This window comes from Phalacrocorax carbo, chromosome 17, assembly GCF_963921805.1.
Source record: "Phalacrocorax carbo chromosome 17, bPhaCar2.1, whole genome shotgun sequence".
Taxonomy (NCBI): Eukaryota; Metazoa; Chordata; class Aves; order Suliformes; family Phalacrocoracidae; genus Phalacrocorax; species Phalacrocorax carbo.
This window is the reverse complement of record NC_087529.1, coordinates 2,763,486-2,782,679: the sequence shown is the minus strand read 5'-3', so window position 1 is coordinate 2,782,679 and position 19,194 is coordinate 2,763,486. Positions and strand designations below refer to the sequence as shown.

General features: G+C 55.0%; 1 protein-coding gene across 1 annotated transcript; it reads right to left on the bottom strand.

Moving 5' to 3' along the window:
* Window positions 1–470: 470 nt before the first annotated feature.
* ADORA2B (adenosine A2b receptor) lies at window positions 471–18,796 on the bottom strand. The gene is made up of 2 exons (XM_064467950.1): window positions 17,899–18,796; window positions 471–2,537 (listed from the first exon to the last, which is right to left on the bottom strand). The coding sequence occupies exons 1-2, from the start codon at window positions 18,261–18,263 to the stop codon at window positions 1,844–1,846; spliced, it is 1,059 nt and encodes a 352-aa protein (XP_064324020.1). The 5' UTR covers window positions 18,264–18,796; the 3' UTR covers window positions 471–1,843.
* Window positions 18,797–19,194: the final 398 nt, after the last annotated feature.

The following is a 19,194-nucleotide window of genomic DNA, read 5'->3' as shown; positions in this document are numbered from 1 at the left end:
GCTGTGTTTAAACTTCCTTCCCTGCCACCTGGCTCTAAAAGGCCTGCTCCCTACCTCTGCCTCCCTCCGTGAGTTACCACTGAAAATGACATCTGATGCACATCCTCGCACTCCAGCCTCTCGCAGGTCGCGTGGTGATGGTGCTGGCATTGAGTGCTTCGGAGAGAGATGGCATCCCTTCACCGCGCAGGGACCTTCAGGCAAGGCTCCCATTTGTCAGGGGGCCGCAGCGTGGTGGCAGGTCTGCGCTTGTCAAGGACGGCTGTGTCCCTGTACCACAACCGGCTTTTGGGCACGAAGGAGGGAGGCTGTTTGGTGGTCTTCTGACTCCCCTCCCTGTTCCTCTCAGTCGTGGTATGAAACTGCCCTGCAAAATAAAAGACATGCCAGAAACACTGGTTCATTACAGCGATGCACGTGCCGTCGTGCAGGCTGGAGAAGCGGAGCTCGTGCTTCAGAAATTAAAGCACTGCTTTTAATACCTTTATCTGGTCTTGCATATCACAATTACATACGAGATCAGGTGCAGTAATTAATGAGCTGTAGTTGCAGAGGGTTATTAACGTGCAGTACAAATTAAGACTGCTCTGCTGTTGAGTGGGCTTTGTCCTCACAAACGGGCTCCGTGGCTAGCGGCCGAGGCCAGGCCGGGCAATCGCGCGGTGGGCTTCTTCCCCAAAGAGCTTGGCCAAAAGCAGGTCGTGGGCCAAGGCATTCTAGCAAACGCAAATTAGCAAATTAGCTCCCTTCCGGTCTCTTTTGCTACTGATGCAGGTCAGGATTAAAAAAGAATAAAAAAATAAAAATCACTATTAATAAAAAAAATAGCACTCACAGCTTGTGGGGGTTACTGGGCTGCAGAGGAACCCCAGCAAGACCAAGTTTTAGGAATCAGGTGAGCTGCAGCCTCCAGCTATCACAGCTAAAACCTGCCCTTCTGGAAGCACTGCAAGGCTGTCAAGTTTTGACTTGGGAGTGAAAAAGCCTAATTGTAGAGATTGTGTCACCAAGGGAGCGTTTGCACCAACCTCAGCAACCCTGGATCAGACTAGCTAGGACTACCAGGGCACTTCTCCCTTTTGAGAGCAGGAAACAGGTTTGAAATCAAACCTGAAGCACTAGTCTGCATAATCCTGTAGACCAAAGTGATTTAAAGGCCATGAAACCGCCGTTCTAAAACTTCAGTCAACTCTTTTCTAAAATTTTTCTCTTTCAGTAAGTAGGGCTTCCATACTGGGGCCAAAAATAACTGGCCGGTTCTGATCTTGTTTTCCCATCAACACAGTAGTGTCTCTCGGAGCCAAGAACACAGAGAGTCAGTTTCACACCAGCAACTGGGCTAAGTAAGACTTTTTTTCCCATCGGAGAATACTAGCTGCATCAAACAATTGATGGAATAGTTAGGGTATTACCAAAGTGCCGTCAAGTATGGACTTAAAGAACAACCCCAAACCAGACACAAAATTATTACTCCTAAATGAATCAGAAGATTAAAAAAATAATAATAATAATTAAAATACAGATCCTAGGACTTGACATGAGCAGCACAATTGGGGAAACACCCCCCAGCAGGTGGGTCTTCCACAGTCAATGTCTGACCTGGAAAGGAAATACAACTGCCAGCACTCACGCAACCTGGGTTTACAGTCGAGGCTGAGCTGCACTCAGTCTCCCCGGTCGGGTTATTCCTCTAGGAGGCACTATGTTAATTACAAAAGTAAAAAAAAAAAAAATACAGCTGCGTAACTGCATAGCGGTCATCTCTGAGCACTCCTCTAGGAGTCAGCTGTAACTGTTCACGTAGGCACAGGGAAGGGTAGTGTCAGGAGCAGGACATGCACGGTCATATGGTCACAGAGGCTACTGGGCAGTTAATGTTGGTGACAGTCAGGTGCTGGTTGTTGTCAGTGGTGCACTTGGGGAAGTCATCCGTCTTACAGAGGATCTTGGAAATGATCTTGCGGAAGGTGTAGCGGAAGTCCCTGATCCTGTAGGCGTAGATGATGGGGTTGACGACGGAGTTGGCGTGGGAGAGGATGATGGCCATATACATCAGCCACTCAGGCTTGTATGTGATGAAGTTTTTGTGGAAGTAAGTGATGCAGTTCAAGATATGCAGGGGCAGCCAACAGAAGGCAAAAAATCCTACAATGATGGCCAGAGACTTGGCTGCATGGACCTCCTTCTGCAGTGTGGTCCTGGAGTTGCCCATCAGTTCGATCTGATGCAGCTGTTTGCAGGCGACTATGAATATCTTAATGTAGATCCCCAGCATGATAATGAGCGGAAGCAGCACGCAGCCAAAGAAGTTAAAATAAACCATGTAGCTCATCGTTACCACATTCTCAAAGAGGCACTGGATGAAGCAGCCGTTGTGCTCTGTCCCGGTGTCAGCCCCTGTCTTGTTGGTGGTGTTGGGACAACCGCGCATGGCTTTATTCCAGCCCATAAGCGGAGTCAGTCCAATTCCAAAGGACAGGAGCCACAGCACAGCGATGAGGCCTCTCGCCCGCTTGCCAGTCACCAGACTATTATACCTACAGCATCAAGAATAAAACCGAGATAGAGCCATTAAATAAACGAGCGCTCGTGACTTCCCCGCAGTTAGAGTCATCAGCATTTTGGCTAACGCCACAAAAGCCCCACCCACGCCCACACGTGAACCTCACCCCTGTGATCACCAGAGGGGTTAAAAAAAAAAAATCGCACCTGTGCTCTACGCCTGCACAAAGTGATTTGGGGAGGTGATTCACTTACTAGTCCTGAGAGCTGCCAAGCACTGCCCCTTCAATAGGAGGTAAGAACTTGGAGTCTTAAAAAAAAAAAGGCTTTATCGTTGCATGAGCCTAAACCACCAACTACAAGGAGGGCAAGAACAGGGCGAAGGCTCCCTCCGTAACCACCAACTTACTCTCTTGCTCTAAGCATCCATTCCCGGGCATGCCAGGGCACATTGCTGGGCTACATGAACTTCTGGGCTGACTTATTACAGCTGAGACAATGCTGGCTCTCAATTCTACACTGTAGTGGGTAGCTAAAGACTTAACCAGCATCACCACAGACTTTATACCACAGCCAACTTGCTTCAACTTGGGCCGCTCTTATGCCTGCAGCAATACTGGCTTTCACTGGAGACTGCAGCAGCCCTGTAACGTGATGTCCCTTCCCATGCTACCTCATGCACTAAGGTGGGAAGTACACATGTGTGTGGAAACCAGGGAGCCTCCCAGTTTCCCAAACAGCAATTGCTGCTTCACACATGCCAGACTGCAGCCCACGCGAGCTTGTTGTGGCTGGATAACAAATACCCTGAAAGGCTTTTCTGAGCCAGCATCTGAAAGCAACTGCTAATGATGGATTGCTTAGGAGAGTTGCAAGTTAGGGTTTGTGCCGCCATTCAGAGTCTCGCACCCAGGCATGGAGCTGGGAGCCAGGGACGCTGGGCTCTTCTCCCCCCTTTTGATGGCCCCGCTTCATGCATCCCCCATCAACAGCGCTGAGCGGGCAACTTTGCCTGGCTCCCGGGGCTGGTGGTGGCCCCCACTGCTCGTGTACATGACGTGCCAGTTCTGTAGGACTTTGGTCCTCTGTGGTGGGTGGCGATGCTGACTACGATGATGGTTATCCTGAAGTCACACACAGACCCTGACCTGCAGCTGCTGAAACCATCAGTGGGGTTAAACCATGCAGCCGTGCATAGCTGCTGCTGTCAAACGATACTTGTGCTCTGCTGACACACCATAACTGGTTGCAAAGATCCATGTTTTTTAGTAAGCGCCTTCCTTGGGCACCTGCTGCTCTCACGTGTGTCACAGTGAAGCTCTGCGGTGGCCCGGGGGCAAGTCAATGCAGTGCTGAGGCGTGCAGAGCCATGCGCTGCCCCACACCTTTCCTAACCCCGGGGACTGCTGATGCTCAGAGACACGAACAGGGCTGGAACCTAAAGCAGCAAAAGCCAAGCTGGTTTGGGTACAGCCAGAACAGATGCCAACATCAGAGCATCAGTCGGATTGCTTTTTGGACATACAAAGAACCAGCAACTGCCAGAAAGACAACATAAGAAACCCATTACTGTCCTCTCCACAGCCAGTTAGCATCTGCTGGCTGACACACGTCCCCCCTCTTCCCACACCCTTCTCTCAGTGCTTGTTTACTCTGGCTTGGCTACCCTGCTCCTCCTTTCCTAAGAACGTTTGTTCTGATTTTCTTCCGGCCCGTGAGGCAGGGGAGGGTTTTATTCCCACAGAACCACAGCTGTGCCTGTGAATCACACTGCGGTCGCCTCCGTGCGAGCCATGTGTCCCTCTCCTCCTGCAAGCCACGAAGACAGGAGGGTAAGTGGGGGGGGGTCCTGCCAGCAAGAACCAGGAGGCAAAGGGGGGCTGAAGGGAGCCCTTGGCTCCTGTGTGGCCGTGGCCAGTGGGGCTCGCTTTGGGCATGGCCGGGGCTGGCCGAGAGGATGCAGGAGCAGCAGCCGCCTTTAGGCGATGCTGAACTGTGAACACAGTCCACGGGGTAGGTGGCTAAAGGGCAGGTCCAGCCACTGAGGGGGTTTCTCCTGCACTTTCTCTCATAACTATTAAGTCTTGCTGCTTCAGAAGATGAGACTTTATCAGACAGGCCATCACGAAGGCCAAGACCATTGCTTTCAAAACCCTGTGTTAAGTGCTGGTGTTCAGGAGCCAGAGCTGATCTGGGTTTACAGGGCCTGAAAACTTTAAGATTTGGTTCAGAGCAAGTTCCCAGAAATCTGATCTCTTGGCAAAGCTTGAGTTTTGAGCTACGCTGTTGGCCGAGCTTCGTCAGTGCTGCAGGAGCACCAAGAGCTGCTGCCAACCTACAGCTCTGCACGTGGGAAGGAAAAAACCGTGGCTCCTTGGCTTGTGCTGTTCATGCCTAGTTGATCACTGCAGTTGTTTCTCTGCCACCTCGGTCATGTCACATCCTAAAAACTATTGTAGTAAGACCAGAAAATGCAAACGGGACCATTGTTCAGACAGCGACACTGAAGGAGGTGGGCGTTGTGTGTGTCTGAAGCAGGCTGTGCACAGGAACACAAGGCAGCACCACCGCGCTCAGCGTGCTGTGCTGAGGCCAGTGTCCACTGTGCCACTCCAGGCCGGTGACATTTGGTGCTGCCTCTTGCTGAAAACATATGACCCCAAATAAGGCTTCTTCCATCTGCTCTTCTCCTGATCTCTGCTGCAAAGATAAGGCTCGGCTTGAAGGTTTACGAAACCAGTTAAGCAGTCACTTCATTTTCCAGTGGCTGTAACGATGGCATGTTTATTTTAGTGTTGCTTGCTCTTCCCCAGCGCACACAGCAGAGCTGCAGCCACGACCACTTTTAAGTGGGGGCCCTTTCTGCAAGAAGGAGAAGATGGAAAAACGTGCTGCGCTCCGGGTCTGCAGGAGCCAGTGCTGAGCAATGGAGAGGGCTGCAAGCCCATCAGCGCAGGAAAGAGGTGGTGCTCATTAAGGTGGAGATATTTATCCACAGCGAACAACGCACGCCTTAGATTAACTCTTTCTTTTTGCAGGGAGCATTGCAAATTCCTCCCAGCGTCTCTCCATTCAGCGGCTCGATCCTGGGTAATGATGATGGTCGCTCCTGTGACTAGAGAGAAGGGTGACAGCTGGTTGCTGAGCTACGAGCCAGGAGAGGCCAAGGTGAAATTGGGGATAGTTCGATGCTCTACAATTGTTTGCTAATTGCCTTGTTATTACCTTAATACACCTATTTGGTGGGACGTTGCCTTAAGTTAACAGAAGCCTGTGCTTAAAAATAAAGAAGTACATGACTAACCAAGGCACGAAAAGTCTCAGTGAGCCACTGCACACACCGGCAACCACCATCGAGAAAAGCAGGCATTGGCTCTGAGACAACTGAGACTCAACTTTTTTCCTAAGCTCTATAAAACATGATCAGACAGTGAGGAACCAACAGATTTTCACAGCTCTGAACGCTCCAGAAAACCCTTCCTTCCTTCTCTTTTAGGCTTAATAGCATTAGGCAAAAAACTATTAAAGTAAGTTTACTCTCCCAAGTCTGCTCAATTAATGTATAACAAATATTGACTCTCCTCTATGTTTCTGCCCAGAGGCATCAAGTGTTGCTTTAATGTAAATAACAGCTGAATATTTCTAAATGATTTGTTGAGATTAAATAACCTGGCAATGCATTAGTTCCTTTTACACCACCAGGCAAAGTCTCCTTACTGGCGTAATCACCATCAAGCAGCTAATCTCAGCTCCCACCCAGCGCCCCTGCAGTGGTCACGCTGCAGAAGCCCCGATGCCATCCCCACATGCTGCCATCATCGAGGCATTCAGGTTTCTATTCTCCTGACATACGTAACTCTACGTTTGCCGCCGGTGTCACAGTCACGCAGCCTGGGTTGCAGGAAGGCAAATACTGTAAGGAAAGTTCAGCTGCGTCTACAGCATGGCTCAGACCCCCTGGTGTTATCGTGTACAAGTTCAGCGATGGCTCAGCAAGGTCCACAGCTTTTCTGGAAGAGCATCATTGCAACCACTAAAGCGACAGCGTCGTACATGAGCGCAGGGCGCTGGAAACCTCTCTGCACTCTCCAGGCACCGTGCCTCTGGTTGGTAGGATGGTCAGGGTGGGGTGGGTTTTTTTTCCCAACAGATCTCGTTGCATTTCTACTGCTATTTACTAGAGCTGGATACCAGCCAAGACGCCGAAGCAGGCATTGCTAAGCACAGCTGGAGCGGAGCAGGACGCGCTGCCAACCTGCTGCCAGCCCAGCCTCTCCCGTGCAGGAGTTTGGCTCCCGACTGGCAGGAACTGAGTCATGTCCTGCACGTAGCTGGCATCTCCCCACCAGCCCCTGCCGTGAGCCCGCAGAGAGCACCCGAGCAGGGGCACTGCTGCCCCTGAGCTCCCCTCTAACGAGGAGGCGTAAGCCACCATTTGGGGCGATTAGACTTGGGGCAGAAACCAGCAACAGCCTGGAGGAACCAGTCTGGAAGGGGACTATCATTCCCATGTTATTTATCTTAGAGAGCAGACATGAGGGAGAATCCCGCGCTGTCCCCGGGCAGCCCAGAAGGATGAACAGGTCAAAACACTGTGCTGCCACACACCCACCCCCCCGGTGCTTGGCGGAGTCTGAGGGAGGCCCTGACCGTGATGCTGGTCTGGGCTCTGGCTGATAAATTACTGAGTAAATAAACCTGAGGTTAGCAAGGAGCAGAGCCAATAGCAAATAGTTTGTTTTACTGAACATAAGGGCGATCTGCAAGCTGAGGAACCGCGTCAGCATTTGCCACGGTGTGCTCGTGGGCGCTGCGGTGCAGGGGCCGCCGCAGCCCTTGCCCTGCCCAGGGGCAGGCAGGAGGGACGTGACCCCTTCGACTGTCACCCGCAGGGTGGTACAACCCCCTTACATTTGTACACCGTGGCAGCCCTGTTCCCAAAGACCTTCCCTACCTCCCCGCTACCAGGCCACTGCTGGGGATGCAAAATCGAGCTCCACCATCTCAGCCATGGTCTGGCAAATACGCTGTGGGTCCTGGCCCTTCAGATGGCTGCAGTAGGATGTCCACCTGCGCAGGCATCAGCGCTATCCCCCGCTGGGTGCCTGAGTAAAATCCCTGAGGCTGGCTGAGATGTAGCTTCTAGCAACAAAAAAGATGTTACAAGAAAGCCATCCGCCCTCGGTCAGGCTTCGTCTCACCAGCAGCCCTCAAAAGGCCGCAGGGCTGCTAGGCTGTGCGTGTGAAAGCGGCGCACAGACTCTGGGTGTTTAGATGCTTCTCCTGTGTATGTAACACGATGCTGAATTTGCAGCATTAACTTTTCCATCAGGAAGATTTTACTCTTGTGACGGAGCCTCCCAGGCTTGCTTAGTCCCACCACTTGACCAGGGACACCTCTGCCTTCTGCAACCTTAGCTGGGAAAAGCCAGGAGGGTCCCAACCCCTGTCCTGGCATCTTCAGAGTCCATGGGATGGGGTAGGGGAGCGCTTTGCATCAAGCAAACCTGCACACGTTGTATGGTCAACCTCACGCTACAACATCCCCACAGAGACGTGTCCCTCAGCAGAGCTGCGCTCCAGCAGCAGCGACACCAGAGCCCCGGCGCCCCAGCCCGACGGGGGGGCTGCGCCGCTCCGCCCCACCAGTTTGGGCCAGTCCTCCCGCTGCCGCGCCCCAGCGCAAGATCAGCCTTCCATGAGCAATTTCAGTGCTTAAACTCCAAACTCGCAGGTATCTTGTGCTGAGGCCACATTCGACGGGATCAGCGGGGAGACGCAGGCGTGACGGCCGTGCAGGGGCTCTGCGGCCAGCTTGGGTCCTCCCTGCACCCGCTGCTCTCCCTGCTTCCCTCCCCGTTCTGCCCCGTGCCCAGGCCGCCAGCTGCAGAGAGGTGAGCAGATGGAGAGTTTGCAGGTGCTCTGATACAAACAAGCAGTGATAATTTGTATGTTTCTATTTTAAGTGTGAAGGAAAATACACAGACACCTCCATTCACAAGGGGAGCGAGCAAGTCGGCTGCCAAGCATTGTATCCTTGTCGTCTACTTGCAGCTGTACTTTGCATCTTGCTCTTTTTTTTTTTACTTTTTTTGAGCTGTAACAGCATGAAATAAGCACCATTGCTGCTGTTCTGTTTGCTCCATGCACAGCCATGGAAGGGAGAGCACATACCAGCTGAAATATGCTGGCAGGACATTTTAAATGAATCATAAATTGCACCTTAGAGAGAGAAAAGAAAAGAAAAAAAAAAAAAAGCCGTGCTTTTTAACCAGGAAGGAGTTGGGGGTGAGAGTGAGAAATCTGATTAGCAGTTGTAGTATCAGCCAAGGAAGCAGGACATCTGTGTCTGTCCATGCCCAGTTGTAGAAAAATCACTTCCTTCCACATCTGTCCCTATTGTGCACAGGGGACCACAGCAGCCTCCCTGCGCGCACCCCTGGCCTTCCGCTGGACGGGCTACTGCAAACGTGCCAGCACCCACGGCTCAGGTGAGCACACGGGGGTCGCTCGGCACCCTCGGTTCTGGCTGTCGGCAGCACCGCTCCCACTGCCTGGTGCTTTCACGGGAAACCTGAGCGCCTGCGGCAGCTCAGCCCCTGCGCACCCCCCCTCCAGGGGATGGAGACAGCCCTGAACGCGCCATGAGGTGCTGGCTCGTGGCCATCCTTAACCTGTCAGGAAAGGCTGAATGCAAAGCAAGCCCTCCCCAGCTCCCGGTGCCAAGAGCACGCACCCAGCGGGCAGCACCCCCACGGGCACCCCCACCCACCAGGGAGCACCCCACGCTGCCAGGCGGCCCTGCCGCTGTGCAAATCTGGGTAGTGACACGTAAGTGAGAGCAGGCAGCCCTCGCAACCCTCAGTCCGGCTGCAGGCTGCTGCTCGAGCCTGCTCTTCGAGAGGGCGGCCGGTCTGTGGCTGCTGCTCTGCGCTTTGAGCCTGGCTGCTGGGGGAGCCCAGCCTTGCTTGGTTCCCACCCTCACAGCGTGAGGGGGAACAACCAGCTGCTCGCCTCTGCGCCCTGTTAGGTTTCCATTCCTGCTTGAGGCAGCTAACCAGCAAGGTCACAGGCTGCAACACTTCATTTTTAGGTTTAGAGGCTCACTAAAACACGTTTAAAGACTGGAAGGCTTTAATTTGCTCCAGGGCTTGCTTTGCTCATGTTATATGGCATTTTCAGCTTTAGTTTGAAATAAAAGCTAGATGCTTTTGAATTAATAAGAGAAGGCGACATGCCCAGCGTGTGATCGGAGGCAATCAGGGGCTGGGGGGGCTCCAGACGTGCCCTACTGCCTGTTTGCTCGCTGGGAAGCAATTCCACCTGGGAGCAGAGTCACAGAGATGTGAGGCACAGAAAGGCACAAGGAGCGGCATGGAGACCAGGACGAAGCAGCTGTGGCTGAAGAAGAGCCCTCGGGCGGACATTGGCCACCTGCTGCTCCCCAGGGGAAGGGGGGCCATGCGGGATGTCTGCCAGTCGGAAGCAAACCCCTTTGCAGCCCCAGGGTAACTGCTCACCAGTTAATAAGACTCCAAATTACTCTTCCCAGGACAAAATGGACAAAACTCACTTGTGCTTCGCATGCGGCCATGGTGATGCCTCTTGGGACAAGCTGGGGTATGGAGGGAGCGTTCCCTACCCCAGGTACCCGCGTGTGCCGGCGTGCCCTAGCCTGCCCCATACGGGCTACGACGCCAGGTCCTGCAGCCAGCGGGCTTGGACTATGGAGTGCCTACAGGTTTAAAACCCCCTCAGCAAGATACCCCTCCTGTGACCTCCTCCTTCCCCCGGGGTGGCGGCAGAGCAGCTGGGAGAGTGAAGGCTCCCCTCTACAGACCCCAGCTCCCACCTCACCCCTGTTTCCCCCCCGCACACCCCTCCACGGGCTGGCACCTCAGCCCAGCCTCTGCCAGCCAGAGCAGGGGAACGGCTGAAGGGCATCGGGTTTGCAGGACCAGGAATGTGGGAAGGGGAAATGCAGTTTTGGCCCAAAGCACCCTGCAAACGGCACGCCTTTGGGTAATCTGGAGGATTACGAAGGGAATAAGCCAGGCGACTGCAGCTGAGGCTGCTGCGGCGTGGGGAGCGGCAGGAGGGGGCTGCAGAGCTCAGCGCTTGCTGAACACCCACAGCACCTGTGATGCAGGCGGGTGGGTAATTTTTCTCACATGCACGCTTTCACAGCAGCCTGCACCCCGGCAGGCATTTGCATTCGCTACCTTGGTTTCTGTCTTTGGAGGCCAGTCCCAGCCAGCTCTTGCCCATGACGGGGTGAGAAAAATGTGACCGAGCACTGAACTAAGCCACACGGCGCGCAGGTCAAGCTGTGGGCTCCCTGCCCACGCTGGGCAACCCTACGCTCCTGTGAACATGCGTGACACTGGGGGACAGCCAGAGGTGCGCACAGCCCCCAGGGCACAGGAAGGAAATTAGATCAGCGCTCGCACACCAGCTCTCACACTTCAACAAGAGCCAGTGTCAAAACATCAGCAGCTGCCTCAAGATGCCCATGTGCAGGCAGGAGAGTGTGCTATCTGCCCACCCTGCACGCTCCGTAGGGTGTTTCTGAGTTGCAGAGCACAAAAGCCTGCTTCTCCCTACCCGAGACCACGGGGCTGAGAGGAGCCTTACAAGCCTGCAGCCCTCCTGAGCTCTTCCTCCAGCACCACCTTCCCTCCAGGGCTCTGAAGCCCCACGTTATCTGCCTGAGGATGCCCGGGGCTGAGAATTTTTGTCATGCCAAACCTCCCAGAGCGGTCAGACCTCAAATGTGCAGCCCCAGGGCAGCTGAGTTAAAGGTGGCTGGTAGGGGTGAGGTAGGAACCATGATTCCCAGCAAGCTGTTTGGCTGCGATCCTGTGCATAGAGCAGCGGTGCCACCACTACCCCTCCCACGCACCCAGTGCCCTGCCCACGCAGATAACAGAGAAGGGTGGGGAGATGGCAGATCTCTGCTGGATCACTCTGTAAGGTGCTAAAGCCCTTCCCAAAGGCCTCAAAACGCTGGCCTCTCCATCCTCCAGCCCCAGCAAGTTGCTACCCATTTGCCTTCCCCGCAGAGCCCTGGCTGATCTTCGCTAGGGCTGTTGGATCTGGCGCAGTCAGCACCGAGCCCAGCACCACTCACCCACCCGCGCCCGGTCCCGGCGTGCTCCGGCACCTCGAGGGGCCCGTCCTGTCCTCACCTCCCCGCCCAGGCGCGGCCGGGCTCGAAGCAGCCGGCGACGCAGCATCCAGCCCCCGCGCGCCAGCTACGGCGCTGCAGCACGACGGGCACAGCTCGTGAGAGAGACCGGTGCTCGGTGACCACCCGCTCTCCCAGCGCCACGCTGGTGCCCACGCGGCACCGGAGGGTGAGCGTGAGGGCACGGACACACACCCACCGACGCACTTGCAGGTTATTTGTGGCTCATGCCCAGCCCTGGCGTCATCCATAGGATTAGGAGATAATCCGCTCTTCGGCACGTACAAAGTCCCTGAGCCCGTCATCGGACTTTGCGAAGCCGCGAGAGGCAGTGGGGCTCTCGCCCCAGCCAGAGAGCACTGACACATCTGTAGGCACAGCTGGTGTCACCGATTCCTGGCATCCTGTGGACCAAAGCTGCCTCTAACACGGTAATAGGACCCCCAGCACGCCCCAGGAGTGACTGCCCGCACAGCCACGGGCCAGGGCAGAACACTCCTAAAAGACTCCGTTTTGTGGACTTCGCTCATTGCTATGACAAACAGCAACTTCATTAAAAAAAAGGCCCATTAATTAACAAAGCAAAAACTTCTAACTGGGAGAGTTTGCTAGCAAAACATTTTGGCTTAATCTGTATTTTTGCAGCGAGGTCAAACGGTCTTCTGGAGTAAAATTCTGACAGATCTCAAAAGCTGCTTTTTTCCACCTAAAAATTAACCTGTAGATTTTATAGATTGAGCTGGCCAAAACAACAAAAAAAAAATCTCCTAAACCCAAAGCTTTTGGTTCTGGCTCAGCCCAGAGATCGGTGCCCCCAGCCGACAGCCTGGAAATGAGGCTTTCAGCTACCGCTCCCCAACATCCCTGCTACCCCCCAGCTTCTGCGGGAGCTGCGTCAGGGCAGAGGTTTCAAAAATAATTCATTCCCTTCCTGTTGGGATTTTTGCTTTTTGGGAGGGAAGTGACCCCTGAAGCAGGGGAAAAATATAAAAATTTGGGACATGCATTTTAAGGAAACCAGGCTGCTCATAACTAAAAATAGCTGCGATTTCCCCTCTCCGGTTTATGGCCAGGAAGGCACATGCGATTATTCCTGATATTTTTATTGTCCTTCTGTGTCCAGCGTTGGCTGCATCCGAAGCCCGGAGCAAGCGGCAGCACCAACGCCCCCATGTTCTGCCTGAGTCAAGCTCAACTGACACGAAATTCCTTAAAGACGCGAGCGCTCCGTTGCTCAAGCGAGCACACCAGCCCTCCTGCCCGCAGCACTCAGCGCGTTTGCCAGGTTTGGGGCATCTGAGGGTTATTAATTGACAGTAACCTTGGCCAGGCACAGCCGCCTGATGGATGGGGGAGGCAGAGCATCCAGCGCTCTGGAATACCGATGCCTCCCGTGCTGCTCGGGCCTCAGGGTCGGGCGCTGTGCGTGTGAGCCACACATGAACAGCAGAACATGCCTGAGAGTTCAGATGAAGGGCAACGCAAGGATTTCCCTTCAGAAAGGAAATGAAGCAAGGGCAGAAGAAGGAAGAGCAGTTTCGGTGTCCTTGATGGCACACAGAAAATGGCATGTGAGGACCAAGGCTCTGAAGAGGACTTTGCCTCCTCCCGAATGGCTCCAGCCATCCCAGCTGCTGTAAATACCCACCAGTTTGCTTTGCTGAGGAACAAGCTTTGAGCTGAGAGGCATCCAGGAACAGTTCTTTGCCAGGGAACGGGGAACCCCCTCCTCTGCAGCAGCAGGGCACAACGGCAGGCAGCGCAAAGCATTGGCCAACCCACCTGATGAAAGGACACTGCACAGCCAGAAGGATCAGATAAGAGCAACAACAATCCAAGCGGAATTTGTCCCCATGAGGAGAGCAGAACCCAGCCCGACCGTTGCCTTCATCAGTCAGAGATAAGAGGGGCAGCAGCTCGTCGGGAGGCTGGCAGCACCAGAAGCTGAGCAATGCAACACCGACGACAGCCCGTGAGCCACGCGCGGATGCTCTGGCTGCCGGGGGGCAGCCGGGGCTCAGCAAGGCGCAGCAAGGGAGAGGGCATGGCCACTAGAAGAGGGTTCTAGTTCATGGCAAAGCTGCTCAGGAACATCAGTCTTGCCCTTCTGCTAGGGATGAAATTGAAGATGGGAGAGAACTAAATCCAGGGAAGAAGAGGGAGCAGCAGGGCAGCTCAGATCGCAGGGAGCTGGGGTTAATTTTCCCTCCGCAGGGCTCAGCTGGGGTGTTTGCCACGTAGGCGGCAGCAGTACAACGTTCGCTGTCCCGCGGGCGATTACCAGGCGGACAAGGGCACACAAAGTGTGATGTTGTACAGCGATTCTGTCTCCTTTTGCTCTCTAAACACTCCTTTCCTAGTTCCTGACACATTTGTTCCAGGTTTCTATGCGTACCTACAATTATTAGCCACGCCAAAGGATTTTGGTTAATGCAAATAAAAGGGAAAGCTTTTATTCCACCTACAAATCTTCTTTGGCTCGCAGCTATGGGACTGTGGGGTGAAATCCAGCCCTGAAGAAAGCCAGAGAGCGAAAGCCTCGCGCGGCTCTTGTGCCAAACACTGTACAGGATGGATTTACTGCTGCTGAAAGATGCTCAATTGCCTGGCTTTGATATTCTGCTTGGTGGAAGCGTTGTGGGGGAGCGAGCTTTCAGGCGGGGGGGCCAGGCTGGCAGACGAGAGCAGGGATGGTGCCGTGTACCCGGGGCGGCAGGGGGACGGGCGCGCGCAGGCAGCGGCCTCGGGTGCAGGAGGGGTGTGCGAAGAGACGTAGGGTCGGAGAGCGTTTGAAGACAAGAAGCCGTGTCCTGGTGCGGCGGCCAGGGGAGAAGGGACCGGGGAAGGGCTCAGAGCTGCAGCTGCGCCAACTGGGCAGCGCGAGTCGGGGTCCTCCACAAACAGTAAATTTGTCAAAAAAAACCAAACAAAATTCAAGTTTCAAGGGACAGAAAGAATTCATGGCTTCAGGTCAAATTCAGCAAATATTTTTAGCCAGAAGAGGGTGGGTTCTAAAACACTGTTTTTAAATGCTGTAAGATTTTCGTTCTGCGATTGTCTAGATGGGAATTTGTCAGCTCCTTCCCAGCGAGGATGCCGCCATTTCGAAAAGCAGCACAGCAACATCGGAAGGGTTAAGCAACTCAAGTGAAAATCTGCCAGGTTGGTCAGGATCACTTTGTTTCACTGAAACCTCCAAATATTGCCGTTCCAGTTTGACTGAAACAATTTCCCTCTTCCCATGGGATTTTTTTGGTTCAGCCACAGAACTGAAAAATCCATTATTAGCCTGGCTGTAATGCAAACTTCTCCTGCGCACCCCCAGCGTGCAGGCCTGCCCAGCCTCTCAGTGTGCTCAAATAGCCCTGAAATAGTATTAAATAATACGGCACACTCAGTTCTCAGTGTCCCCGCAGACGTTTCCACAGGGAGCTGGCGGATGCGACAGAGACCTTTGTCTGCTCTGCAACTACGTTATTTACTGCAATTGCTGGATAGGGCCGGGTACAAATCATTTTCTTAAACATTTAATACTTCGTGGCCTGTTATCAGCCTCCACGCTGGTCTCCAGATTGAATGTTTTAGTGAGAAAGAAATGTTTCCTAAAGTCGCCGTCCCTACAAATTAATGGCCAGCTTACCCTGCCCGCAGCACAAGCCTCCTTCCAGAACCAGTGCGTGCATCTACCTAGAGCGGGTGGCTGGACAAGCCCCTCGCCCCTTGCTGCCAGCAGTGCTGCGGAGCATCTCGGGAATAACGATGCTGACGAGGCAGCTCGAACTGAGCCTTGGTTGCAAAACCCTAGTGCAGTAGAGAAGTGTTTTGCCAACATAGTTTTATAACTTCCTCTATGCCCGGTCGATGTTGGCTGTACAAATAAAAACAGCCTTTTGGTAGCAGTCCCTAAATCTCCCATTGCCAAAGCAATGACCCGGCCATTGCCCCGCACTCCTGGCAGTGAGAAACCCCCGTCCTTTTACAGGGGTTTTACTCACTGGTCACCTCTAAGGGCAATGGATTGGGCCGCGATGCCAAGGCCACATTTAACCCAAACTTCACACTCCAGACCCGCCGTGGATGGGATGCCTCGATCGCCGTTTACAGCTGGGGGGGCTGTATGTGTCCAGCTGGGAAGCGCTTATAGGAATAAAGGTGTTTGAGCGAATGGCATAAAAGATTTGGCCTATGATGGGGTGAAAAAGCAATGTCGGGAAAGGATCCCAAAGCAACTGCCCTGGGATTTCATCCCCCACAAGTGTCTAAGGCTGACCTAACGGAGAGTTGAGCAAACCTGCTAGAGACTGAGCTTGTGAAAAAAAATAGCGTGGAGGAAACACTTGCTTTTTTTGACAGTTACCAAACCATTTCCCTTCTGCAAACATTGAAATGATCCCCTCCGAGCATTTCTGACCTGCTGCTCTCCCAACAGATTCCAGCAGCGTAGAAACCGATCTCACAAGGTCCAGCTTCCTCAGCCAAGCAGTTTTCAGTGCGCTTGCGGTACAAAGGGAAGGAGCTACAGCTCACAGCCCATGCCTGAGCAGCTTGCTTGTGGTGGGTGGTGTGATTAAACTGAAACCTAAATAAATCCAACCTGCTTCCATAGCCGCTGCTGGGTCACGAGCCCCCAGCCCAAGAAAGCCCCAAACAAACGAATGGAAAAGGCACCAAATCATTACCCGGAGCCAAACTGCGCCTCTGAGTCCAGCCGGGTGGCTGGGAAGGTAAGCAGCCAGGGGCAGAGGCGCTGGCAGCCACCTGAACTGCTCTGCCCCTGCTCCCTCCTGTGCAGGCTCGGGCTGCAGCTCGGCTCTCGCTTACGTGACGTCCCGTGGAATTTCCGTGCCACGATGACACACGCAGTCACTCAGCATACATGCATTTCCACTACCAGTTTTTACCATCTGCCTGATGACTAATCAATATTTGCCCAATGTATAGGTCTCTGATGCAAAGTGCTAGAACAGGGGAAGGGTTTGGGTTTTTTTTAAGTCATTTTAGGGTGAATTCATCACTTGTGCAAGGGAAATATCAGAGACAATCAGAATCTAGCAAAGCTGCAGCTGACACAGTTCAGCTGAGGTCCCTATGCCAAATCTGCCCTGCTTCCCCACCGCCTCCACTTCTGACCAGTCCTGGGCTCTCCAGTGGGGCTCCATCGATGTTTTAGTCTCAGGGAGGGACAACAGAGACGTGAAGGAGACCGAGACTAAGGGACTCGGGTAATTTGTAATGCAAAGCCAGGGTTTTGGTGCACTTAAGCTTAAGAAAGCTGCTGCATCAACTCACTGGTGAAGTGGCTGTGAAATATAGGCAGTACGTTTCTCCCCAGTATTTTGCAATATCCCATGAATTAGAAGGAAACCAATTTATGTCTTTGATACTGCCCTTGGATGAAAGTTTAAACTGTAACATTCTGAACCGTGAGGTGTGAATCCTTCCTCCTTCCCGCTCCTTTCACAGTGTACGCACAGAGCTGACACCTTCTGACATTCGGTGAGCTACACACTCGCTCACAGTAAGTGCTCAGAAGGAAAAGGTACGTGCACAAGCACAGAAATACAATTTCAGCCTTTGTAGATGCAGTAAATTGCACTTTCAATCTATTCTTTAGATCCCTCTAAAAACTGGAAGACAGCCTAGTTAGACTCTAGTCCTAGCTGAAAATGTCAAGTATGTACAAAGTCACATTAAGACCTATTTATGACGACTTTCAGCATTTCCAAAAGTATTATGTCTCGCCCTCAGACCGAGACAAGAGCTCTTACAGAACAGCCTGCGAAACTCCTCTGCTAGGCTGGGAAGTAGGAAAAAGAGTGGCTGCTCCTATAGTTAATTACGTGGGAGATGCCTGGACACCACAGCAATGGGGGCCGTATAAATACCTACATAGATTAGCTACAGCTCTCCCGAGGGCACCACTGCATCCCTGCAGACCCCCCCGGGAAGCCACTGACCCTTCCAAGAAAAACATCCTCACCAAAACTGAGCTCCAAAGTATAGCTTGCAGCCAGAGGTGGGATACTGAAAACCTGATCCTGGTCCTGACGCGGGTGCAAAAAAACCTCTGTTATTTTCATCGGCACCTGTGAGCAGCAAAGCTCTCACGGCAGCGCTCGGGGCTAGAAGCTCCTGCTCGCGAGGACAAGGAAAGTCACAGTCTGGGCTGTCAGGGAGCGTGGCTACCTGCGTCCACGCCAGTCTCTTACCTCAGTGGGATCTTAATAGCCAGGTACCTGTCGATGGCCACGGCCAGCAAGCTGAAAATGGAGCTTTGGGTCAGCACCAGCACGAAGCAGGCGAAGAAGAGGCAGCTGTGAAAATCCACGTGGAATCCGATGCTGATGGTGATGGCGAAAGGGATGGCTAACAAACCCACGGCAATGTCGGCCACCGCCAGGGACACCAGGAAATAGTTGGTCGCGTTCTTCAGGGTGCTGTTGATGGCCACAGCCCAGCAGACGAGGACGTTGCCGGCGATAGACAGCACCGCGATGATCAGTTCCAGCACGATATAGGTGGTTTTCAGAGTGTCCATGGCGAGAGCCTGGGGCGAGGAGCTAGAACCGTTCATGAGAAAAAGGTACTTTCCGCCGGGCGCCCGTCCGCAGGTACCAACAGGCCACGGGGCAGCGCTTCCCGGAGAGAAACACCCATGTCCGGGCTCACCGCCGCCTCCCGCCCGGCCGCCGGGGCCCGGGGGACCGGAGGGGTGCGGCGGGCCCCGCGCCGAGCCCCGCCGCTGCCCGCACCGCCCGCGCCCGGGGGGGGCATCCGCGGCCGCGCTCCCGCGGGGCACCGATCACCGCCCGCCCGCCGCGGGGCCCGGCCGCTGCGCCCGCCGCGGGGCCATCCGCCCGCACCCCGGGCCGCGGCGGGACGGGACCGGACGGGACGGGACGGCCCCGCCGCGCCGCGCCGCTCCGCGATGCTCCGCTGCTCGCCCGCCCCGCTCGCCCGCCCCGCTCGCCCGCGGAAAGGCGCTGCCGGTCGCGGCGGGGCTATTTCTGCACATGGGGCGAGCGGGGCGGGGAGTGCGCGGCGCCGATTGGTCGCGAACAACCGGCGGGGCCCGGGACGGCACCCCCGCACCGCCCGGCCCCGGCCCCCGCATCCCGCACCGCCCGGCCCCGGCCCCCGCACCGGCCCCGGTCCCCGCACCCCCGCACCGCCCGGCCCCGGCCCCCGCACCCCCCGGCCCCGGCCCCCGCACCCCCGCACCGCCCGGCCCCGGCCCCCGCACCCCCCGGCCCCTGCACCCCCGCACCGCCCGGCCCCGGCCCCCGCACCCCCCGGCCCCGGCCCCTGCACCCCCGCACCGCCCGGCCCCGGTCCCCGCACCGGCCCCGGCCCCCGCACCCCCCCACCGGCCCCGGCCCCGGCTCCCGCACCGGCCCCGGCCCCGGCTCCCCCGCACCGCCCGGCCCCGGTACCCGCACCGGCCCCGGCCCCCGCACCCCCCACCGGCCCCGGCTCCCGCACCAGCCCCCGCCCGGCCCCCGGTC